We start from the raw sequence: 25,249 nt of genomic DNA on the forward strand, positions 1-25,249 counted from the left end.
AAAAGAGATTGGATTTCCTTTGCTTATGTTTCTCTAGAAGTAGAGTAGTATACGTGTACTCTTATGTTTCAGGAAAAGAGTATGACATTCTTGAAATCTCAGTTTAAATGTGGATTTACTATCTGGTTCTGGAAAACCTAATGAGATCACATTAGTGCCAGCAACAAATATTTTTCTTTTTTTACTTTAGCTAGTAAGAGTTTGTCTGGGTAAAAATAAAGGACACTCTTATGCCCTAGAATCATGGCCTGGCTGCTGGCTAGAACTTGCTTCCCCAAAATTATCTTTGGAAAGAAATTTTCTTATCAAAGCAGAGCATGGAGCAGAGGTCTCTTGACTGCATACATGCCAGAAGCCACAGCTTTTCCTGGACCGAAGAATCACCAAGAACTATACCAGCTCTCAGTGGAGCAAGCAGATGTATTCTGGGGAGCCCTAGCAAGAAGTCGGCTGATGTGGAGCAATCCTTTTCATTCTGTTAGTGACTGTAACTTTCAGCAGGGCAAGGTGTCCTGGTTCCTTGGAGGACAGCTCAATGTAGCAGGTAAGTAGAAATTCAACTGTTATTTGTTTCTTTCCACTTGTGAAGGAAAAAAATATTGCAATCCAGGACGTTTGGATACAAGATCTTTTAAAATCCTGTTTTAAATTTCACCAAAGTCAACATTCCAATCATTTCCAATGATTTTTGAATACCCTGAAAATTAATGTACTTATCCTTTTTAAACACACTTTGAATGTAGTTAAGAAATTAGTAACTTATTGGAAGGGATGGGAGAGAGTAAATGTTGCACAAGTAGGATAATGTGTAGTGTGGATCAAAAACTTCTTATCTATAATATGAAGCTCTTTGTCTATCAGACGTCTGTAGCCTGCTTACTAGAAGGATTACAATTATGTGAACTATCTCTGTTTTTCTACCTTTGGAAAAAAGTCAGATAAAAAGGAAAACAAAATACAGAAAAGCAGAATAAGCAGAAATATATTGTTTATTCTTCCATTGGATTCAGGAAGACATTGATCCAGCTGACTATGGGACGAATGTTTTCTGTAAAATGTCTTTTAGAATTACCTATTTTTGCATTTTACTGGTTTAAAAAAATCAGCTCAAGTTTTTATACTTTATAAAATGTTGTTTATGTTTGGGCAGATTTAAAATAACCAAAAGATCTGCAATAGAATCAAATAGTTGATAACAATACAACAAAAAAAGTGCAGCTCACAGAATTCAACGCTGCATGTGAAAAAGTATCATTTACTCAACATGAGTAAATTGTTTATATAGCTCAGGTCATTTCACTCATCTGTTGTACATGCTGTGTATGCTTTTCATCTAGCCTATCAGATAAGTTTGCAGCAGTTTTAATCTTTTTTTCTGATGATTATACTCTGCTCATATCCTGCAGGAATGGAATGACATAGAAATATTAGTAAGTAAACCATGGACATTGAGAAGCTACACTTCAGTTGAACTGATATTTCTTAGTGATGCTTAAATAAAGTATGATGTCCTTTCCCCTATCAACATAGTGACCAGGGTTCCTGCAGATATTTTTAAAATATATCATCTTAATATAATGTATGTGATAATGTATAATATGTATAATATGTATGTATAATAAACCAGAACACAAACCTGTGCCAAGTATCACTCTTACATATAAAAACATTCTGACCTACATTAGTTTTCTTAAAATTAGAAAAGTTAAAATTAGAAAAATGAGTGGAAGAGCCTGTTTAGCATCCCGTGTTCTCCATGCAGGGATCCAAATTAAATTGTCCACAGGAGATAGCTGTATCAATATGAGACTTGCCATTGGTAATTATCTGGATCTTGTTTTCCCTCCTTTCTGAAGATTAAGAACATTTGCTGCTGTCCTCCAGCTGTCTAGTACTTTTTCTCCAGGAGTTCCAGCATCCACCTCCCAGAAGTGGGACATCAGCAGTGGATTTGCTATATAGCTTTGGATGAATGGCTGACTTTACTCATTGCAGTAAACTGTGGTTTGCTTAATTATAGTTTACTGAATAAACACATTAAACATAACATGCTATTGAACAAATCAGGTGCTCCCAGACGATGGAAATTGGAGAATGAAAAGAAAGGCTTATAGTTGTGTCAATGATGCAATGAATGGAGAAAAATAAATACTGCAATGAAACATACATTTACTATTGTAAAGGTCAAAATAAATTTGGTACAGGTGGCCATTTTGACTGGTTTCATTTGGAGCAAGAGTGTCAAACTCACAGCATCAGGGTGTCATCATGTGACGTTTTTGCTAAACCAGGTGTGATGCATCCGGGCCATGGGCTGGGAGTTCTACAACCCTGATTTAGTTGGAAAGACCAGAAGTAAGTCAGGTAGGATATAGTACTATGTGAATTAACAGTTAAGCTGGCTTTTTTCTACTAGTCTGGCTCCCGTAGTGGGTGAGTCTTCCTGAGAGAAAAAAAGCCAACAAAATCTGTGTGAAGAATTGGAATGCAAAATCCAAGTAAATGTGATAGAGAATTTGGTGTCCTTCACTCACATGATTCTTTGTATGTAAAAAGTAGATTTATAGCAACACTTCCTAAAACTTGTGTTATAAAAACATTGTATTTTTTTCTGTAATGAATCCAAATTAAGGATTAGTAGCCCTTAAAATGTTCTTGGCTTAGAAAGAGAAAATATCTATGTAACAAATTATTTATTTAATGGTTCTTAATTCTACCAATTACCACTATGTTTTGAATGAGTTACTGTACATAAACAAGATAAAAACACAGTAAATGTTGAAAGAACACAGTTAATCAGGAAGCAGTTATTTCAAGAAAAGGTAGAATATTAAATTCTGAAATGTGTTTATGGGCTATGCAGTTAATCTACTAACATTTGTTTGAGATTGCGAATGATTAACTTTAGATTCTAGAACTTTTGAGTTGTGAAAATCAATAGTACATTTTATAACTGGCATGAGCTACATAGATGACCTTGAGCAAGGCAATGTGCACAACTTAACTTTAGGTTGTACAATTCATTTATCAATTGTTAATTTTGCACCTGAACTTTGTAAGCAAATAATGAGTCTGTTCATATATATTCACACACACATATATGTAGAATCAGGCATATGTGTGTTTACGTGTATGTATATTATATATAGATATAGCGAGAAAGGGCGCTAATTCTTGATTCTTAGCATAGTACATTTGATTGAGGAAATATGGCTTAGCCATCAATATTAAATTTATGATGGGCACAGTAACAGCAGCTGCAGATGGCTGAATGTGTAATAATGAGAGGTGTATTTTCTTTCAGTTAACTGTCTGGATCGACATGTCCACAAAAATCCAAATAAAGTAGCGTTAATCTGGGAGAAAGATGAGCCTGCACAAGAAGACCAAATTACATACAGGTCCTGACTTATCATTTTCTCTGTCCATCTATTTCAGTCTTCTAAGAGGTGTGAATCTTCTTAATGGTTAACACTTACTTTTTTTAAATCTCAGCCAAGTCCGAGGCTTCTAGAAAAAGATTTGAATTGAAATGTCAATATTACATTATTAAAAGTCAGATCAGTGATTCATTGAGCCCAATACAGGAGACAGAGATGACCGTGCTTGTTTTCTGAGTTTCAGAAATAGAGACCTTTCTGATTGTCCTAATTTGAATAGGAGATATACAGTACTATAATGAAGACCAAAGTTCGTAACAGCTCATAAAAGCTGTTCTCCATTGTTCTCTGTTACCTTGATTTGGAGATGTTTAATGGAATAATAAAACAGAGTATCAAAACTACTTATTTTTTTCGGTCAGAGAATTGCTAGAATTGACATGTCGACTTGGGAACACCTTAAAGCGCCAGGGAGTAAAGAAAGGTGACAGAGTCACTATCTACATGCCTTCCTGTCCAATGGCTGTGGTGACCATGTTGGCTTGTGCCAGGATTGGAGCAATACACACAGTAGTATTTGCTGGATTCAGTTCTGTTGCATTAGCTGACAGGATCCAAGATGGTAAGAATGCAGCATTTCTTTCTCTGTTTCCTTTTAGTTTTCTTTTTAGGCTCAGTGACCAGTATGGTGTCCAAAAGTATGATTATGCATGACTTGCTTTTAATGACAAACAATATTCTTAATATATCAAGATCCCCATTCCTCTAGTGCTGGCAGAAAGAGAAGCATATATCTTAGCTTAAAAAGACTTCTGCCCTTGGTAAGGCAGTAGAAATTGAAGACCCAAGGATTTTTATTTTGTAATTTGACTTTTAAACAAAGGAAAATAGTCTTTTGAAGCTGATGTTCCTTCTTTCTCCATCTCTTGCTCTCAAATTTTCAGACTCCAACAGAGTATTCCCTCCACCATACATGTTTTTGAATGGTGTCCAAGCTAACAACATAAATTAAAGATGACACCAATATAATAGTAGTTGTGTGTTTTCTGTATGTGTATGATATGTGTATGGTAAATAGCAATAATTAGATTTGGGTGAAGGCCTGGATTGGGACCCTGGAATAGGAAGAGATTACTTCTCCCTTAATTGCTGCTATTGTTTTGGAAATACAATAACCCTTAAGGAAACAAATTAGAAGAATTTCCCAAATAATCCTGAGACCATTTCTAATCTAAAATTCACTTACTAACCTATAACAAATAATGCACTTGTTAAAATATACTCTGCAGTGTGTCAGGGAGGAATTTACTAGACAAATTCCACCTCAGAATACAAAGCAGGAGAAAATTGCTTAAAAATTGTATACTAATTTTTTGTGGGGGGATGGGGGTATATTGCCTTTTTCAGCTCAGTCTGAAACAGTGATCACAGTCAATCAAGGTTTGAGAGGAGGCAAAGTTATTGAACTAAAGAAGACAGTAGATGAGGCTGTGAAGTTTTGTCCAACAGTGAAGCGAGTTTTTGTTTCAAAAAGAACAGATGAGAAAGTTCTCGTGTCTGATTTAGACATACCACTAGAGGAGGTGAGTAATATATTCTTATACTGACTGAAGAAGAGATCCAAAACACTACACAAAGTTGTGTTTCCCAGTTTCTATAGTTTATGAACTCACAGAGGATGAGTGTTATAGTCCTTTATTCAGTAATACCTTTTTATTTCTCTTGTTTTCTCTTTCTTAAGATCCTAGTTTCCATTAACCTAAGTTTTCCTTTCAGATGGAAAATGAACTAGAGAATTATGTTTTAATATTGTTAACAAACCAGCTTGCAATGATATGCCAGGACTGAGAAGGCACTAAGTAAGATGCCTATGAGAAATGCCTCATTTCCTTTTCTTTCTTATTGCTTTTTTACCCTTACCTCTTCTCTCCCATGAATTTTACCTCTTTTTCTATATTTCCTCTGCACCTGGCATTGGTTCAGTCACCCTTTTTTGCTTCTTAATCATTTAGATTTTGGTGCTTTTAGAGTTTAGAGCAAATGCCTAAGAACTTCATTTCTCTAAGGTGGTGCTTCTCAATTTTTTATTTCATTACTGCTCATCAGAAACTCCTAAATGTCGCTGTTGTGACTAGATAGTATCTTCATGTATTGTTACCCCAACTCCAAAAAGCCCCTTTTACTCAATTTGGGAGTAATTTATCCCTGTTTGGGAAGCACTGCTCCTGCTCAGGGAAGAGGAAGGCAGAATAGGTGTAAACTTGGTTTTCTTCCAAGATTTGAGTCCCTTGCGAAACCCAGGGGTACTATTGTGTTCTATCTAGTGATAATAAGCCAAAGTTCCTGGATTTTACTATATAAGGCAACTTTTTTTTCAGAGTTATGGATTTACAAATACTGTATGTACGTGAAAGGAAGGGTTGGAAAGGTGCTATTACAGTGGTCATCCATGGCTTCAAAAGGCATCTTCTAAAATCCCTAAAATACATCCAAATTTCCTCAAACCTTTTTTTAGCCATGAAGACAATATGTTAAGAATTCTGGTAGTTGTTTACGTAGCAATGTATTAATTGTGATCTCATTACTGGCAAAAGGAGATCTAATTCATTTTTTACAGTAGCTCTCTAATTAAAATCATTCCTAAAATTAATACTTGTCCCTCAAGGCAAAACACTCAGGTTTCAAAAATATGGAAGAGTAAAAGAATAACTTGGAAAGTACAGTTTAGAGGCAAGATAAAGGTGATAATAAACATGTCACCTGCAGCTATGCAATTAACATAAAATGGGATGACTGTTCAAGTGAAGTAATGAAATAATGGTTATTGTATTGTCCTAGAAGCCAGGTGCATGATACTAATTGCTATGAAGGAAAACAATCTTCATTAAAAATACAAGGCAGGAAGGAACAAGGGTTTGTATAAGCAATGCTAGCTATGTAAGAAATAGCCCATAAGGGAATCAACATTCTTTGCACAGCCTTGAGAAATAGGAATTTGTTTTGTGAAAGTGAACATTTGGAGTATTCCATGCTAAATTTCATTATTAGTTTGGTCCTTGGTACAGAGGGAACTAGGATAGATCACAGAGGCTTTGAGGAGAGCCTATTGAAAGATTATCTGCTTCCTGTGACAGGAAATGATGAAAGAGGATGTAACCTGTCAACCTGCTACCTTGGAGAGCGAAGATTTACTGTTCCTCCTTTATACTTCAGGAAGCACTGGAAAACCCAAAGGCCTGGTCCATTCCCAGGCAGGTTATTTGCTGTATGCTGCCCTCACACATAAGGTACAACATGAGTGTATCTTGCAATTCCGCAAAGACAATTACATTCTGTGGCATTTTATCTGTGATTCTTCCTGGGTAGATTGGGTGGTTACCCAGTACTGAAAGTAAGCAAGCCCTGAGCAGCCAGCAAACCAGGTAGTAAGCAGCCAGCAAGCTATTAAAAAGGTTTTTTTTTCACATGGCCATTTTTTGTTGTAAAATGTTTTTATTCTCCACGTAATTAATTAGAAAGCAATTTCCTTATGAACATGAAGAGATTGCTATTCTCATACTTAACAGGTATATGCAGCAGAATTTATTTCCAAGGAGTATATTCAAAATTACAATAAATCGTCTATACTCTTGTCATTAATATCCAAATCAAGCTTTATAGTGCTTTGTGGGGTTTATTCCCAAATGATAGCCAGGTAGCCATTTGTAGCTAGAAGTCTTTGTCTGGCAGACTGATCCTATTAATGTGGAATGTAGCACTATTGTAGAATTTACTTTGGAGTAGATACACTAGCATCAGACAGATTTTCAGATTCTTTCACCACAGGATAAAGTTTGACATCTCTCCCTTTCTAGCATGTAAGGCTTCGTATGTTTCTTTGCAAGAAAAAAAATGGCTGCGACATACAGTTGAATTAAAAACAGTTAATTGTGTTACTACAAATAATGTTCACAATTTCAAACTTGTATTTTTGTAAAAGCAAAGAAAAAAGAGAGTGGGATATTGGTCACAGTACTTTAATGTGTGGTTTAGCCCTTAGTTCCAAGTGCCGTTGAAAACCACAAGACAACTCTGAAATGAATTCTTATTCTTCTCTCCCAGCTGGAAACAGCACTCACATTGGCGCCTTCCTACTAGAAAAAATCCCCAAACCAACCCAGAGAATGTCAAGTTTCCATTCCATTCACCCACAGTCCCCTTCTGGCATCCTCATCTGTTATAATGGATTTAGAAAGAAAGGGGAGTGAAGAGAGGGCTGGGAGTGGAACAGCATTGTTTTCAGTAATAGCTGCAGTAATAATAGCCAAGAAACTAAAAATAGTGCATTAGAGAATGTTCCGCTCTGCAAGAAGTTAGGAAGTGAAATAATACAGTGAGTGTCAGGCCACAGAAAAACCCAGTTCCTGGTCAGTTTTGCAAGGTAGATGTTGACAAAGTCACCTAATCCATTTTTTCCAAAGCTATATTAAAATTCCAACAACTACATTCTGGAAACATTCTTACAAAATGAGGTTAGTTTTTGAAATCAGGAGGCTGAACTAGAGGTTTAACAGAACAAGTTGCTACAACAGTACTCACAGAGCCTGTAATTGTTGAGAGTCACATACCGATACTAGGAAAAAAACACAGAAGAGGCTTTCAATTTTCAAATGTTGATTTATATATTAAGATAGAAATCAAGAAATAATGTATGTTTCATCATAGTTGGAAAGCCTCTAATACAGTGAGCAGTCTATTTCAGTCACTTTTAGTGATTTCTTAATCTTTCATCTTTAAGGCAAATTTGGATTGGAAAGATTCAGGGGACTGCAAAAAAAAGGACCAGTTCAGCAGAAGAAACAGTGATCTGATTTTTGAAGAACATCTGTGGAATGATTAATTATAGTTAGAGGCAATGCATGGAATGGAAGAGTTTGATTTAACTCTCTTAAAGCAGGAGAAGAAATATTCATGTCCAGGTGGCCATGTCACATTTATTATCAATGAGATTAAAAATTGCCTTGAAAATGGGCCATGGCCCCAATGAGTATATATGCCCTTTTCCTTCACATTTGTTTTTTAATTGCTATTTCTTTCATTCATTATAAGGCTTGTTCATACTTTTTAAATCTCCTTCTTTACATCATATTAAAGTACAATATGGTATTTGAGGATATTCTATTGAGCTTATATCTATACATTAATTTTTCATGAAAGTTCTTGAAATATTGTAAATATTGTCAGTATTAGGTCAAGTTATCAAAGGTTAGGAAAAGCCCATTCCCACCTTGTTCAGGTGAATCCTGAAAATGGTGTGAAGGTAACTTGTAGTTGATGGAAACAGCAAAGGAAAGCAAGCCCCCATTCCTTTCTTAAATAGGTGGCTACATCATGAAAATATTGCTAATAAAAGTGTTCCGGACTAGCAGGCTCATAGCCTGCAAATCTGATTGGCCCGCTGAAAGCCGATCGTGATTGGTCGCCATAGACTGATGTGATTGGTCAGTAAACGGGCTGCCGCGATTGGCCCTGCCAAGAGCGGCAAACTCAAATTGCCTTCATTGGCTGCCTAGCCACAGCCAGCCCTATATAAGGGGCTGCTGCGGCTGGGGTTAGTTGCTCAGATCTGAAGTCACAAATAAAGAGCTTTAGTTACTATCTGAGTCTTGCCTCCGTTCTTGAACCGTCCTCCCAGATATAACACTGGCGACGAGGATGGGATGCGGAGGCAACAGAAGCTATTGAATTGAGCTAGCCTAAGGAGCACGTGGCTGACAGAGTGCAATGATGGCGACATGGCCAGCAGCGCTATACCACCCGCACCATTCGATCCAGCTAGCGAAGACTGGGACTCATACATGGACAGATTTCAAATGTTCCTGGAGTCCAACAACCTCAAAGATGCCACGCCCAGCAAGAAACGAGCCGTTTTTCTAACCCATTGTGGACCAGCCGTTTTTAAGATGGCTAAAGCCTTAGCCAAGCCAGCTGAAATTAAAACCATGGATTGGGACACCCTTGCTCCCATCCTGCGCAACCATTACGCCCCAGCCGTGCCAACTCTCATTCACAGGCATGAGTTCTACCAGAGGGACCAACGTGAAGGTGAGAACGTTGGGGATTTTGTGGCAGACCTGAGGAACCTGGGTGGTTTGTGTGGCTTCACCAACCTCGAAGAAGCCATGAGAGATCGCATCGTCCTTGACCTTAGAGACCCAACCGTCCAGAGCAAGATCATGGTCAAGGGAGACATCTCACTTGCAGATGCCATAGCAGACGCCACAGCAGCTGAAGCCACTCGTAAATCGGCAGCACGAATGCGTCGAACCAGCGGGACCAACCGCCAACCCACCAACGATGCTGGGAAACCTTCAGACAAGTACACATCAACCACCCATCACGAAGACGTCGAGTCATCCTCAGACAGCGAGGAAGAAGAAGTCCACAGGCTCCGGTCAGAATGTGAGCAACGGGACCAGCGGGGTCGCAAAGCCAACTACCAATGCGCCGGATGCGGGGGAAACCATCCCCGATCCGAATGCAGATTCTTAGATGCCATATGCCGTTTTTGTGAGAAACGGGGACACATCGCGAAGGTATGCAGAAACAAGAGAAATTCCAGCCCCAGACGGAGAGGGAGAAGCCCAAAGAGAAACGATGGCAATGCCACCACGCAGAGGGACCACCCTAGCAACCAGTGGAACCGGTACAGCAGACCCCGAAGGTTTAACGACGCCCCCAGACGAGAGGAGGCTCATCAAACCATCACCATCGGCCACGCTTCATCACTTGACGCTAAAAAGATCCGAGTAGAGGTCACAATTGAAAACAAACCGTGCAACATGGAAGTCGACTCTGGGTCATCACTATACATGGTATCCTGGAGAACACTCAAGCAGCTAATCCCCAACATCCGGCACCAAGACCTCAGCAGTCAGAGACTCATACTGAAAGACTATCAAGGCAACCGGATTCCAGTCACAGGTACCCGCCATGTGCAGGTCTCGTTCAAGGTACATAAGGCAATTCTACCACTCACCGTCGTAGACCGAGACCGGCCAAGTCTATTGGGTCTTCAGTGGTTCGCACCATTAGGAATCGGAATGGCTGGCATCCATCATACTGAAGACAATGACTGGGAGGCGGTTCTCGTCCACGACTTCCGAGAAGTGTTCAACCAAAGCCTAGGCAAGTACAAGGGGTCCCCTATTTCATTTAATCTTCGCCCTGACATAGCACCCATTAATCTAAAGCCACGCCGAGTTCCCTTTGCTCTTAAATCCAAAATTGATGAGCAACTGGACAAATTAATTGCACAAGGTGTGTTAGAACCTATTGACCACGCCCGATGGGAGACACCAATTGTCACCCCCATAAAACCTGACAGGTCCATAAGAATCTGCGGTGACTACAAGGCCACCCTCAATCACGCGCTACAGCAGAGCGCCTACCCAGTACCAGTTGTTCAATATCTCCTGCATTCACTTGAGGGTGTCAAAATATTCGCAAAATTAGATCTGGCCCAAGCGTATCAACAGCTACCAGTTGATCCTGAGACTGCAGAAGCCCAAACTATAGTCACACATCGTGGTACATTCAAATGCAACAGGCTCCAGTTTGGTGTAAGCGTAGCCCCAGGCATCTTTCAAATCCTGATGGAGAGACTATTACAAGGGATAAAAGGGGTCGTGCCCTATTTTGATGACGTATTAATAGCAGCACCCACAAAAAACCAATTAGAAAAACATCTCAGAACAGTCCTACAGAGGTTCAAAAACGCTGGCCTCAAGGTTAAGAAGGAAAAGTGCCAGCTTTGCACAGAAAGGGTGGAGTTTCTTGGCTACCTCCTCAACAAGCAAGGAATCCACCCCACAGAAAAAAAATTGGCAGCTATCAAAAACGCCCCAAGACCCAAAAACAAAACCGACCTCCAAGCCTTCCTGGGACTTATTAACTTTTATAACATCTTCCTATCCCAGAAGGTGACTGTTGCTGAGCCCCTTCATAGACTACTCAATAAAAGGGCATCCTGGATTTGGGGACGTTGGGAGGAACATGCCTTCCAGCAAGTAAAAGACCTCCTTACCTCAAAGGCGGTACTAATTCAGTATAACGAGACACTACCTTTGACTGTCACGTGTGATGCCTCACCATTTGGGGTAGGGGCCATCCTGAGCCACGTCCTACCAAACGGCTCAGAAGCACCAATTACATTTTTTTCACGAACTCTATCAAAAACAGAAAGAAACTATAGCCAATTAGATAAGGAAGCCCTTGCTATTGTCTCTGCAATAAAATGATTTCATGAATATGTTTATGGGAGACCGTTTTCTATTATAACGGATCATAAGCCACTACTTGGGATCCTGGCGGGCGACAAACCTACTCCACACATTCTCTCCCCCAGAATGACGCGATGGTCAGAATTTCTCGCTGCCTATGACTATCAATTAAATACCGCCCGGGGAAATCTATTCCCCACGCAGATGCCTTGAGCCGCTCACCACTACCCGAGCCACAGGAAGACCCAGCTTCCACACTCCCGGTACTGCAAATAGAGACAATGCCATCGCCTCCACTAACGGCTCAAGACATCGCCTTTCAAACCAAAAGAGACTCTTGTTTGGCACGAGTTCTTGGCTGGGTGGAGAGGGGATGGCCAGATTACGACACTAAGGAAATGTTTAAGCCGTTTAAAAACAGACAAACGGAACTTTTTTCACAAAAAGGGTGCGTTTTGTGGGGAGACCGAATTGTTGTACCAACTAAGTTACAAAAAAAGGTCTTGCAAATGCTACACGATGGACACCCGGGCATCGTGCGTATGAAAGCGCTGGCAAGAAGTTACGCCTGGTGGCCAGGTATAGACAAACAAATCGAAACCTGGGTCGCCTCTTGTAACAAATGCCAGGAAAACCACTCAGCTCCACCTAAAGCCCCACCAACAGAATGGGAAACACCCAGGGGTCCTTGGTCTCGCATTCATATTGACTTTGCGGGACCTATGAGAGGCCACACCTTCTTAATAACTGTTGATGCCTACTCAAACTGGCTTGAGGTCAATAAAATGAAAGCAACCACTACTGAGGCGGTCATTAAAAAACTGAACAGACTCTTCACCACACACGGGTTACCATGTCCTGGTCTCTGACAATGGGCCCCAATTTACTGCCTTAGCCTTTGAACAGTATTTAGCGGAACGGAGCATCTGACATGCACTCACATCGCCGGCTCATCCTGCGGCGAATGGCTGGGCTGAACAAATGGTTCAGTTTACAAAGAAAACCCTACAGAAAATGGATCAAGGCAACATCCACAACAAAGTCACTAGAATGCTGCTCCTACAACACATCACACCAAACAGCACGACCAACAAGAGCCCAGCTGAACTCCTGATGGCCAGGAAACTCAGATCGCCTCTAGATCGTTTGCACCCTGCCTACACCCCGGAAAAGCCCCTGGGTTCCAGCAGCAAACACCATGTTTTCAAGGTAGGAGACCTTGTTTTCACAAAAAAAATTTCTGGGGATCCCCTTTGGATTCCTGCCCAGGTAACTCAAGATATGGGCCCCCACTCCTACTGTCTACTCACCACTGATGGCAGACCATGGAAACGCCATATTGACCAACTGCACTCCAGACTAACCACATCTTCCAACCCTGACCCTAACTTTGACACTGGGGGGGAGGGGAAGCAGTGAACTCAGAATTAGAACCAACACCTGTTTATTCCGAGCTATCACCGAGATCACCGCACCATGGTTGGCAACACTCACCAGCTGCAACTGAGACTGGACAGTCGAACGCTTCGCCAGGAAGCAGCAACCAGGCAGGTTCAGCGAGCCCCGGGAGCCATGACAGTAACAGCGAGGCTGAGGACTTCATCACCCCGGGGGCACCAGAGGAGAGCCCTAACCATGACACCGGTTCACCGTTCCTGTTTGATCCAGCAAGCAGTCCATCTGAACCCAGGTTTGAACAGGGTCAAGCGGAACTGCGTAAGTCAGGCAGACAGGTGCAAAGACCTGCTTACCTGCGAGACTATATTACTCCACCCCTTAAACGGAACCGAGAGGGGAGGGGTGTTCCGGACTAGCAGGCTCATAGCCTGCAAATCTGATTGGCCCGCTGAAAGCCGATCGTGATTGGTCGCCATAGACTGATGCGATTGGTCAGTAAACGGGCTGCCGCGATTGGCCCTGCCAAGAGCGGCAAACTCAAATCGCCTTCATTGGCTGCCTAGCCGCAGCCAGCCCTATATAAGGGGCTGCTGCGGCTGGGGTTAGTTGCTCAGATCTGAAGTCACAAATAAAGAGCTTTAGTTACTATCTGAGTCTTGCCTCCGTTCTTGAACTGTCCTCCCAGATATAACAAAAAGAATCTCACATTAATTCTCAAGCACAGTGATAGCTTTTTCCTTGCTCTTTTTTTGCCAAAGAACATATCATTGCTCACCAACCAGATTCACTGGTTTGAGGTGCGAGGTTATGCAAAAATATATGAAGTGAAATTGGTATCTGACCACAGATATTAAGTACCATGATTATTGGAGGAACTGGGGGCTATACATTAAAACTGCACATCTGGAGGTTGCCTGATTGGAGAAAATTGGGACAGGAGAAAGCTGCTTTTATCTCATGTTGCCCATTTTTGTTTAGTATGTGTTTGACTACCACGATGGAGATATTTTTGGCTGCGTTGCCGATATTGGTTGGATCACAGGCCACAGTTATGTGGTGTATGGACCTTTATGCAATGGAGGAACTACAGTCCTTTTTGAGAGTACTCCAGTGTACCCTAATCCAGGTAAAAAAAAACATTAAAATTAAAAATTAAAAAGATTAGATAATGGGATGTTGGTGCAAGACAAAGAAAGGCACAAAATTATAAGGTTTAGGTATAATCAGTGGATTAATTCATGGCTCATATATCTTTTATTTTACTTTATTTTTATGCAGCCCATTTTCAAAGGCTTCAAGGTAACATCAATAATTGAATTTGTACCTCATTACATAAATCTTGCTCCTCTTCTCTTGTGGTCATTATCATTTCTTTTCCCTATCTTCCATTAATTGGCTTCCTCTGCTGTCTATATACATATGTTAAGATTATTTTCCAAAATAACATGTTCAGTGGAGGTACTATGTTAATTAGTTAGAATTAATAAAAGAAACTTTCCCCCTTCTTTTCCATTGTCTTCTCATATCTGTTAACTTACACAAACATGAAAGTTAAGAGTGATGGGAGCTCTGGGTTTTTTTAATACATGGGATATATTACAAATGGGAACATAACAGAAATTTTATAGGTACAACTATTTCAAATAATTTTTACACAGCAATAATGGTGTGGCAATGCCTGCAGCTAAATACATAACTACTATGCCTTCTAAAGGTATACAGGCAGTCCTCAACTTACAACAGTTCATTTAGTGACTGTTTAAAGTTATAACAGCACTGAAAAAAGTGACTTATGACCATTTCCTATATTTATGAGTGTGGCAGCATCCCCATGGTCATGAAATTTACATTTGGATGCTTGACAATTGGTTCATATTTATGATGGTTGCAGTGTCCCAGGGTCACATGATCCCCCTTTTGCAACCTTCTGACAACCAAAGACAATGGGGAAGCCAGATTCACTTAACAACCATGTTACTAATTTAACAACTTCAATGATTCACTTAGCAGATGTGGCAAGAAAAATCTGAAGCACTTAACAAATTCCTCACTTAACATAAATTTTGGGCTCAACTGTGGTTGTAAGTTGAGGAGTACCTGCAGTGTTCTGAAATCATTGGTGGATTCACTCATTGCATTAGGCCTTGGTTTAACTTCAATAACACTACAATAGCATTTATGTATTTATTGATAGGCTTGTATCCTACCTTTATTAGTTATTAACTAAAGCAGTGAACATATCTAACACACACTTCCTATTTTCTCCACAAGAATAATCCTGTGAGGTGAGTTGGGCTGAGAGAGAATGATTGGCCCAAGTTCTCCCAAGTGGCTTACATGGGCTTAGGCAAGACTTGAACTCATAATCTTCTGCTTTCTAACATGGTGCCTTAACCACTAAGCCAGTATTGGCAATGAAATTGATATTTTATTCTTTTAAGTGTTTATATGCATTTTCTTTACAAGCTCCTGTAATATACATTTTAATCTATTTTTATGGAACTTTTAAAACATTTATTCATACATGACATTTAGAAACTGCCCATCTGTCTCACTGAATGACACTGGGTGATGTACAAGTATAAAAGCATAAAGCTTTATATAAATATTGTATTTGGATTACATGTAAATATATACACTGCTCAAAAAAAAATAAAGGGAACACAAAAATAAGACATCCTAGATCTGAATGAATGAAATATTCTTATTAAATACTTTGTTCATTACATAGTTGAATGTGCTGAAAACAAAATCACACAAAAATTATCAATGGAAATCAAATTTAGCAACCCATGGAGGTCTGGATATACAGTACATAGCATGTACGTGTAATAATTATTACACGTACTTCATGTACAGTTAAAATATGAGATGTGACCTACTTCAGTTTTACATTTTGACTTTATATATTTGAAAAGGACATGTGGTAAATGTGAACTAGTTAAAGGGTTTTGTTTGTCATTTCAGGGCGTTATTGGGAAACTGTGGAAAGGTTAAAGATAAATCAGTTTTATGGCGCCCCAACAGCAATTCGCCTTCTTCTTAAATATGGAGATAACTGGGTAAAGAAGTATGACAGGTCTTCCCTCAAAATTCTTGGATCAGGTGAGCAGTAAGCCAGCCAATATCATTTTCAATCCTGGCAAACAATGTGTGCTTGTGCTCTCTGAGTTTGGTTGCTTGCTTGCAGATGTTTCATTACCCACTAGTCTGCATGCAAATAACCAAGTTCAGAAAACCTCAATGACTACACACTTCTGAGTTATTCTCTTCTATTGGAATTTGTATGTTAGCAGGTGAGGTGTTAAATTCATCATATTTGTAGGATTCACACCCTTTGCTCTTCTAGTATTTTTTAAACTGTTTGTTAAAATGCTATTGAGAGTGGTATGCACATAACACGAAGCTGTAATGGATGGATTCACATATCATGCTAAGCCAAAGCCAAAATACGTTACAGTTTAACAAAACGCATATACCCACATCAATGTTTTTCTTTACAAGTTATTTTGTTTTTCCTCTCTTCTTGCAGTGGGAGAACCTATCAATTCAGAAGCCTGGGAGTGGTACTTCAATGTGGTTGGAGATAGAAAGTGTCCTGTAGTTGATACATGGTGGCAAACTGGTAGGAAGCATATAAAAATTCCCTATTTTTGGAGCAGTAATTGTCACTTGATTAAGCATTGCATTTATTTGCAAAGTTTAGCATGCATTGTGTCTTATACTCCAAGCAAGTTAGAAATGAAGGATTTAAATATGCTGACCCCAAATCTCTTTGAAAAAACAAATCAAATAAAGACACTTGATATTAACAGCTGGACCACGTTCATTAAGTTTACAATGTATGAGAATAGAGTCCTATACATAGGAATATTTGCAGACATGACCAAGTATCTTTTATTTTTCTTCAAACTATGAGATCAGAAGCATAACTTGTATCATTAACAAATACAAGGCATTTTCATTTACAAGACAGATAAAGATGAGAAAGATTTTCTTATTAGCATTTCCTCATTTTTTTCCCTTCATTTCAGAAACAGGAGGCATCTGTATTTCTCCTCGACCTTCAAACCCTGAAGATGAGATTGTTCCAGCTATGGCCATGAGGCCATTCTTTGGCATCAGACCTTCTCTTCTAGATGATAAAGTATATAGTTAATTTAGCAGTTGGAGAATTGATAATCCACTTTTCAATTCACACAAGTTCTTAAAAAAGAAATAAGCATCAAAGCAACAATTCGATATTATCTGCTTTCCCTTTACTTTCCTGAAGTAGCATGATCACATCCCTTATGCCTTTAAATCTCTTCCTAAAAGTCTTGTTTAATAAAAGGGTTTGGATTATGTCCTCTAGTACTACTGCATATTATCATTCAATCAATGTATTGAAATAATCCTATATATTTCCCGTTTCCATTCCATCCACTTTCTAGTTTTTCTCTGTATCTATTTGAGATTGCAAGTGTCCTGGATAAGGATCTAGTATACTTGTGCTGTCAGGGTTCTGACCAATGCCCTAATAAAATTAAGAGTCTCAAGCCATTTAGCAAGAATAATCCAGTTGTTTATTAGGAGCACCATGTTGGTAGTACCAAGGTAAAGCCAGCTCCAGCTTCACGCAATTTGCGCCTTGCCTCTGACCCTGTTTTCCCCTCCCCCCAGAGTGTGACACCAGTCACATTCCCCAATGAAGCAATTTTGCGGGTCATAGAAATCACACCCTCCAGCTGTTGTGGGTTTCCGTGGAGATGGCCTTGGCTTCAGCTGGCTAGGCTGTGTTTTGACTGAGGTGTGAACTTCTTAGTGCAGCTGCGAGGTGCGATTTCCTGCCTATGGCAAATTGGGAGCAGGTTGGGAAAGCTTCGTGAATTGACATGTGCTTTGTAAAGCATTGTGTAGAGGGGTGGTGCTTTTTGTGTATTATGTATTAGTTATCCAGTATCATATGTCCAAACAAGGTTTTGCATAAAGATTTTCTGGTGAGAGTTGATAATTTTTTCTGGATTCATATATTTATTAATTAAATTTATATGCCACTCATCTCACTGTTGAAACAATTCTGGGTGGTGTATTCCTATAAATAAACTATACTTTTTAAATCATGATTTTTTGAAGTCCTAGGAACCTGGTTTACATATATCACTAAGTCATAATGCTTGATCTATAAACCACTTGGAAACTCAAACTCAATCTTGATCCAATCCAATTAGACAAATGACAAAAAACAGTTTTAAAAAAGTTGAGAAACCAAACTGGATAAATATAAATCAATCAAACATAAATCAAATGTCTTTCTATAGGATATTGACTAAAAGGCACAAATAAAAAGATGAAGATTATAATGTTCACAAAGGTTTAATGATTACAAAGGTTAGATTTTTTTTAATAAAGAAAAGCCAGGCTTTTCAGCATTCAGATTAGGGTTCTGAACAATAGCACAAAAGCAATAGAACATAATACAGAACATCTAGCAGAAGAATTTTAAAACGAAGATAGGAAATGCATGATTTTGTAAAATGGGTTAACTGACAATGATGTACGTGTCTTTAGCTGCATTCTTTAAGCCTCAGTAATCATCTGAATAACTATGCAAGCCACTTCCGAAGTTAATTAAGTTTATACTATTTTTCCTCTCTCCAGGGAAATGTCTTAATGCAGAATGATGTCTCTGGAGCCCTCTGTATTTCTCAGGCTTGGCCAGGCATGGCAAGATCTATTTACAATGATCACCAGCGTTTTCTGGAGACCTACCTAATGCCTTATCCAGGTATAGATTGTTGGAGATGGAAAGGGAAAACAAGAGTAATATACAGTTCTCAACAGTGCTTAGAAATTATAATTCCTCCTTCTGAATCCTTGTGCACAGTGGCCTGTAGAACCATTAAAAAGTTTTTTTCAAGTTATTGTCAGAGCCAAACTCACAATGCCACCCATATAATTCACCAGAAAATAAAAAAATGTGGGTCGGGGCTGAACTATGGAATCCTTGGTGCCCTCTGAACTTTCTTGTTTTGTTTGCAGATGTTTCATTATCCAACTAGTGCACTGATGTTACCTAGCTGGGCAATGAAACATCTGCAAGCAAATAACCAAGTTCAGAAAGCACCAAGGACTCATTTATGACAATTATTTGCATATTTCCTGTAAATATAAATAGTAGGAGCCAAGTGTATGGTTTGGATTCAGATCCTAGATGGCCACAAGGACTTTAATAAATGCAAACTGGGCCTCTGCATTTATTGTTTGCATTGTAAAGGTGAATGCTTTCCTTCTAATTCATATAATCTAGTGATATAGAGAGTAAGGAAAATGACCTTGATTGAGATATACAGCAATCATTACCTAGAAAAAATGGGCAGAAGCATTTTTTAAACAATCAGAACTCAGAGATAACAAAAGGACTAGATGTTAGGGAGAGAAAATTCAATCTTACCTTTCAATATGTATTTTGTGCACCTTGTGTTGTGTACCTTGAAGTGGTGCAGTAGAGGAAAAAAATTACCAACTTAGCCGTCTATGAAAAATAGTTGGGAGAAGTCCCAGGCTTTCGACAGAATACATCCAACAGATACAGTCCTGATCAGATTGTGTGTTTCAGTGAATGTAGAGGTTGTATCAGCTACTGTTCACTTAGAGATTCATTGAAACAGGTAAGTTGACTCAGGGTGCCTAAACTTTTGTATTCAGCTGGTTCAGAGCGGTTCAAAGTGTGGTGGCATGAGCAGTTCTTGGGGCCCCAAACACGGACCACATAACACCATGGCTCCCCAAGCTGCATTGGCTGCCAATTTGCTTTTGGATGCAATTCAAGGTTTTGGTGATCATCTTTAAAGCCTTTCATGTCATGAGTTCAGGATATCTGAGGGACATCTCACCCCACTGGGATTGGCCTGTCCCACCCATGCTGGCAGAGGAGGCATGCTTGGGCCATGTCAGCCTGATTATTCTACCTAATGGGGTCTAGGAGAAGGGCCTTCTTTGCTGTTGCATCTGCCCAATGGAACACCTTGCCCCTCAATGTGAGGTTGGCCCCAAGCCTATCTTTTGTAAGGGCCTTAAGTCCTTGCTTGGAGCCCCAATGGCGGGACAGCATAGCGGAAGTGGTTGATTAACAAAATCTCTCACCTCCCCCCACCCTCTCCCCATCCTCCCTACTTGTAATTCAATTTTAACGGTTGATTTTAATTTATTTATTTTTTAATGAGAGAGATTTTTATGATTGCAAGTCACCCAGAGTTACCTTGTGGTTAAAATGGGCGAACAATAAATTTTATAAACAACCTGTATTGCTTAGTTTAAAAGGAGGTGCTATGAAGAAGAAATATTTTCTTGTGTTCATCCTGTGTAGGAACCTTCTAGACTCTCTAAAGGAAAATAACTGCCTTGCCCTGTTTCTCATCCTAGGATATTTCTTCACTGGAGATGGGGCCTATCGGACAAGTCAAGGATATTACCAGCTGACAGGCCGCCTGGATGATGTCATCAATATCAGCGGGCATAGGCTAGGCACTGCTGAGATAGAAGATGTTGTGGTAAGAGGCATGGGGAAAACTAGCAGTTATTACAACATGTTCGTAGTCACCTAAGAACATACTAAAATGTAATTTATCTGGGCAGCTGCTTCTATTTGAGCTGACCCTCTTGCTGAAATTGCTTGTGGCTTTCCAGACCTTTGTATGCTTCGCTGCTCCTTCCACACTGACTTAAGATTGGTGGGAAACAACAAAACATGCAAGACAAATTTGATTGCCAGAAAAACATAAAGATGCCTGCCTCATTTTCCTTTTGGAAACTGAAGTGTAGTTCATAACTGCAGGGTATGTGGTTTTTTACTTGCAGTATTGTAATTTTCATAATCAATATTGTTAACCAAAATATAAAGGGCCTTAAAAATGATAAGAATAATGAATGATTCCAGAAATAATGTATTTAAGGGGATACCAGAATTTAAAAATCTAGTGAAAAATTCTCATTGTATCTTCAGTAGTCACCACAATGAAAAGTAGAGGTGTACATACATGTATATGAAATACACGTATATACAATTCTTGACCTATTTAAAAAAAGCCACTACAAAACTTAGTCAAGTAATACACATCAATGCTTTCCGATCCTCCTGATATTAATTTGCCAAATAACATTACACTGTATGATACATTGTACACTGGAAATATTTACTGCTTTAAAGCATCTCCAGCAGTGGTGAGATTCAATTTTTTTTTACTACTGGTTCTGTGGGCGTGGCTTGGTGGGCGTGGCAGGGGACGGTTACTGCAAAAATCTCCATTTCCTCCCCACCCCACTAACCTGCTTTCCAGCTCAGTTCTCCTGTGCAGGGCAACAAAGGAAGATCCAGCCAATCAGCTGGGACTCGGGAAGCAGAGAATAGATGGGGGCGGGGCCAGTCAGAGGTGGCATTTGCCAGTTCTCCAAACTACTCAAAAGTTCTGCTACTGGTTCCCCAGAACTGGTCAGAACCTGCTGAATACCACCTCTGATCTCCAGCAAGGTTAGTCTTTTTGACTCATATTGCCCTTAAAGTGGATGCTTACTCTAGTTCTACACCTCAAAGTCTCATTAGAGGTACTTCTTCATGCAACTTCTCTTCTATCACATAATCACTTAACCTGCACCAGGAAAAAAGGCTGGGACTTCAGAGCCTCGCCTTGCAAGTCTATCCCTTTTGTTTTGACCACACCAGGCTTAGTGAACCACAGGTTTCCACCAGCCTGTCAGGATCCTTGCAGTAAATTGTAGACCTGTTTATGTTCCAGAATAAACATGAAGCAGTGGCAGAGTCAGCTGTGATTGGATATCCTCATAAAATCAAAGGCGAAGGTGGGTGAGTCAGTTTGGCTGCTAATAACTGCTATTTCTCTAATAGACTCTGCTTTCCCTAGCATATGGAATGATCATCCCACAGATTTTTTTTTGCATAATGCATACTTATTGCATGCTTGGGATAGATTCCATTCAAAGCCTTCATGGGGTCATTTAATGACGACTGAAGTGAAGATCAAGCTCTCAAGACTTGGCTGAGAGATGATAACAGAATTTATTTGCAGTAAAATCTATAGTAAGAAAGGGAAGAAGAATGCTAAAGCATGAAGTTGCATATCTTGATTCTTACCTCACAGGACAATAACAAAAAAATGTTCCAATAGACTTATTTAGAATTTGTATGAATGGTATGAGTTAACCAGCAACTCAAAAGTAAAATTAATAATAGTTCTTACTTCCTACTCAATATCAGCCAATGGGGGATTCAGCTTCTTGCATGCTAAGGGGACCATTTTGGTGTGAAAGTCTAATTTTGATGATTGTTTATTTTGCTCTTCCCTTTTTTAAAAACAGGCGCCTATGCATTCATTGTGCTGAAAAAAGGCCTTAAATTCTCCCAAGAGAACCTGGCTTCTGAACTCCAGAGTCTTGTTTCAAAAGAGATAGCAAAATATGCAGCACCAGACCATGTTCAGGTAACAACAGGCAAACCTTTTTTTTCCTAATGCATATTTTCATTCTGCCCAACAATGAAAATTTGTAGTCTGACAGAAGGTAGAACCTTTTTGAAAAATGTAGTTGGAGCCTGCCTTTAGTATTTTTAAAAATAACTGAAGGTGACAAACATATCCAATGCACCCTCCTCCTCCTACTTTCTCCACAACTCTGAGGTGGGTTAGACTGAGAAAGTGTGACTTCCCCAAAGTTGCAAGAAAATTCAAAGCATTTGGATAACCAATGCAATTTTTTGCAAATACATCTTTAATGTGCTTGCAAAAAAAAAAGTCTAGTATAATCTAATTCTTCTGCTGTCATTGATCATTTGCTCAGAATATTTTAGATTTGCTTAGTTGTATGATTTGCATTCCATTGATTAGCCAAACAAAACAAACTATAATGGTTTCAGTATTAAAACAAAAAATTAAGTAGGAATGTTACCTTCAGTATCAAGCATATAAAAGAAAAATCAGGTTAATTTAATGAGTATCTAAAGCACTTCAAAAGTATTACAGCAGGGATAGAAATCTTATAGTGTTCTGCCCAGTGGTGGGATTCAAATTTTTTTACTACTGTTTCTGTGGGCGTGGCTTGGTGGGCATGGCATAGCTTGGTGGGCGTGGCTTGATGGGCATGGCAGGGGAGGGATATTGTAAACTCTCCATTCCCTCCTCACTCCTGGGGGAAGGTTACTGCAAAATCTCCATTCCCTCCCCACCCCACTAACCTCCTTTCTCCATTCTCCTGTGCAGGGCAACAAAAGAAGACCCACCCAGGGAGGCAAAGAATAGATGGGGGAGGGGCCAGTCAAAGATGGTATTTGCTGGTTCTCCGAACTACTCAAAATTTCTGCTACTGATTCTCCAGAACTGGTCAGAACCTGCTGAATACCACCTTTGGTTCCGCCTATTCTAGCTTGGCTTTTATAGGTTAAATAGACTTGTAGCTATGAAATGATTACATTACTAAAGATATTTTATAAACACATAAATGCTATTGCAAGTTAAAAAAACCATACTATTACCAGGTTCATACATGCTGACTCATTCTTTGGTTACTTCACTTGTGGCTTATGTACAATATGAACCTCGCCAGAGTTTATGGCTCAGTGTGTGGTGTGTTTCCGGCCAATTATGGTTTAGTCAACGATCTATGATTAAGTAAACTATGGTTTAAGATGTGTGAATCCAACCAGAACCACAAGGAAACCCCTTGTAGGAATAAATCTTTTCATCAGACTATAGAACTTCCCTGATTTTATAACCATTAACTAAAAATTTCTCCAGACCTTAACTTTTATTTCATCTCAAACCCTTGACTTTTCCCATTTTCTTGTTAGTGGTTAGTTCACTCTTTCCATAAACTTCCCACTGAAGATTATGATGTCAGAGGAGGCCCTTATACAAATCCACATTTGGCTTTCTTTTATTAGAAAGTTTACTGAGCAAGTAACCAATTTAATTGAGATACTGATTTTACTTTTTTCTTGGCAACCAATTCTGAAGTGCTAAGATGCACCAAAGAAAAAGTATCATAGCCTCAAAACACCTTTTTTTCTGTTACCATTGTATGCTGGTAACTTGGTAAGAAATGGAATTGAGCAAAGCCTCCTACATTTGCACATACAATGAAGAAGACATGCTCAACTACATACGTCTGCAGGAAAGAAAGTAGGTACAGAAGTGAGATTTTGTAAGATTACTAATATATCTCTTCTCAAATTAATATTTATGGGGTGAATTTCCTGATGGTGCTCTAATCTTTCCTTTCATTTTTCTGGTTCAGGTAGCTAGACACCTGCCTAAGACTCGTTCAGGAAAAATTATGCGGAGGGTTCTGAAGAAGATTGTAGAAAACAAAGCAGATGAACTTGGAGATCTGACAACCTTGGATGATCATGGCACGGTGAAAGAGATAATTGAGGGACATAAGAAACTTCTGCAGAAAGACCAGAGCCAGTAGCCCAAAATATCTTGGCTCTCAAGAAGCCACAATGATAAGACTACTGTTCCAACAGCAGTCTTTCTACTCTGAAAATCCCTTGCGGAACCAAAGGAGAAGCTTATTCATTACTGACAAAAACAAAAAATAAATGGGGAGAATACAACTCTTAAGTAATAGCTGAAGAATATGCTATTTAATATTCTACACAACATTCACTACTTATCTAAACCATTCCTGGATGATTCACCATTTGCTCCACCGTTTATGCATTAGAAAATTAAGTATCTTCAAGCAACTAAAGTCTGCTGGGAGGAAAATTTCAAACTTTAAGGAAAAATGGCCATATTTAAATACATTTATAGAGGATCTTTACATAACATCGAACTTTGGGGAATAGAAGAATGCTCTGGGTTTTATTAGAAGATTTTGGGGAGCTTTTCAAAGGAAAAAGGAGGATGTATAATTTAAAGGACATGCGACAAAATGTAGAAGATAATGTATACAAGTTTTCCTGCTGCCTATCTGAAGTCTTATAATAGCTTCATTCTGCTTCATTAAAGCAATATAATTTTTTTCAAGTATTGTTTATCAAATTTCCTTTCCTTTTAAATTCTAATAAAAACAAATAGAGCACATCCTTTTAAAAATGGTCCGAAGAATCTAACAAAAGAATACACACATCTTCTGCTACCTCCTAGTAAGAATGTGTATTCTCTTCTGTCTTAAAAAGTCATCTTTGGTCATTTTGGTAAGAGCTGTCTGCAGGAA

The 25,249-nt window shown here is 39.2% G+C and overlaps 1 protein-coding gene across 2 annotated transcripts; it reads left to right on the top strand.

The window, feature by feature from the left end:
• LOC113443438 (acetyl-coenzyme A synthetase 2-like, mitochondrial) lies at positions 1-25,059 on the top strand. 2 transcript variants are annotated; one of them, XM_026711651.2, is made up of 14 exons: positions 1-544; positions 3,305-3,401; positions 3,803-4,002; positions 4,788-4,963; positions 6,515-6,667; positions 14,018-14,165; positions 16,007-16,144; positions 16,572-16,664; positions 17,074-17,186; positions 18,680-18,806; positions 20,444-20,571; positions 21,814-21,877; positions 22,394-22,515; positions 24,323-25,059. In XM_026711651.2, exons 1-14 carry the CDS (start codon positions 244-246, stop codon positions 24,497-24,499), a joined length of 2,037 nt encoding a protein of 678 aa, XP_026567436.1. In that variant the 5' UTR covers positions 1-243; the 3' UTR covers positions 24,500-25,059. The 2 variants fall into 2 exon arrangements, 1 of the variants encoding a protein (XP_026567436.1); XR_015741090.1 differs by having other exon boundaries at positions 3-544; positions 21,741-21,877.
• Positions 25,060-25,249: the final 190 nt, after the last annotated feature.

Source organism: Pseudonaja textilis, chromosome 1, assembly GCF_049901715.1.
Source record: "Pseudonaja textilis isolate UNSWEBS1 chromosome 1, rPseTex1.2, whole genome shotgun sequence".
NCBI lineage: Eukaryota > Metazoa > Chordata > Lepidosauria > Squamata > Elapidae > Pseudonaja > Pseudonaja textilis.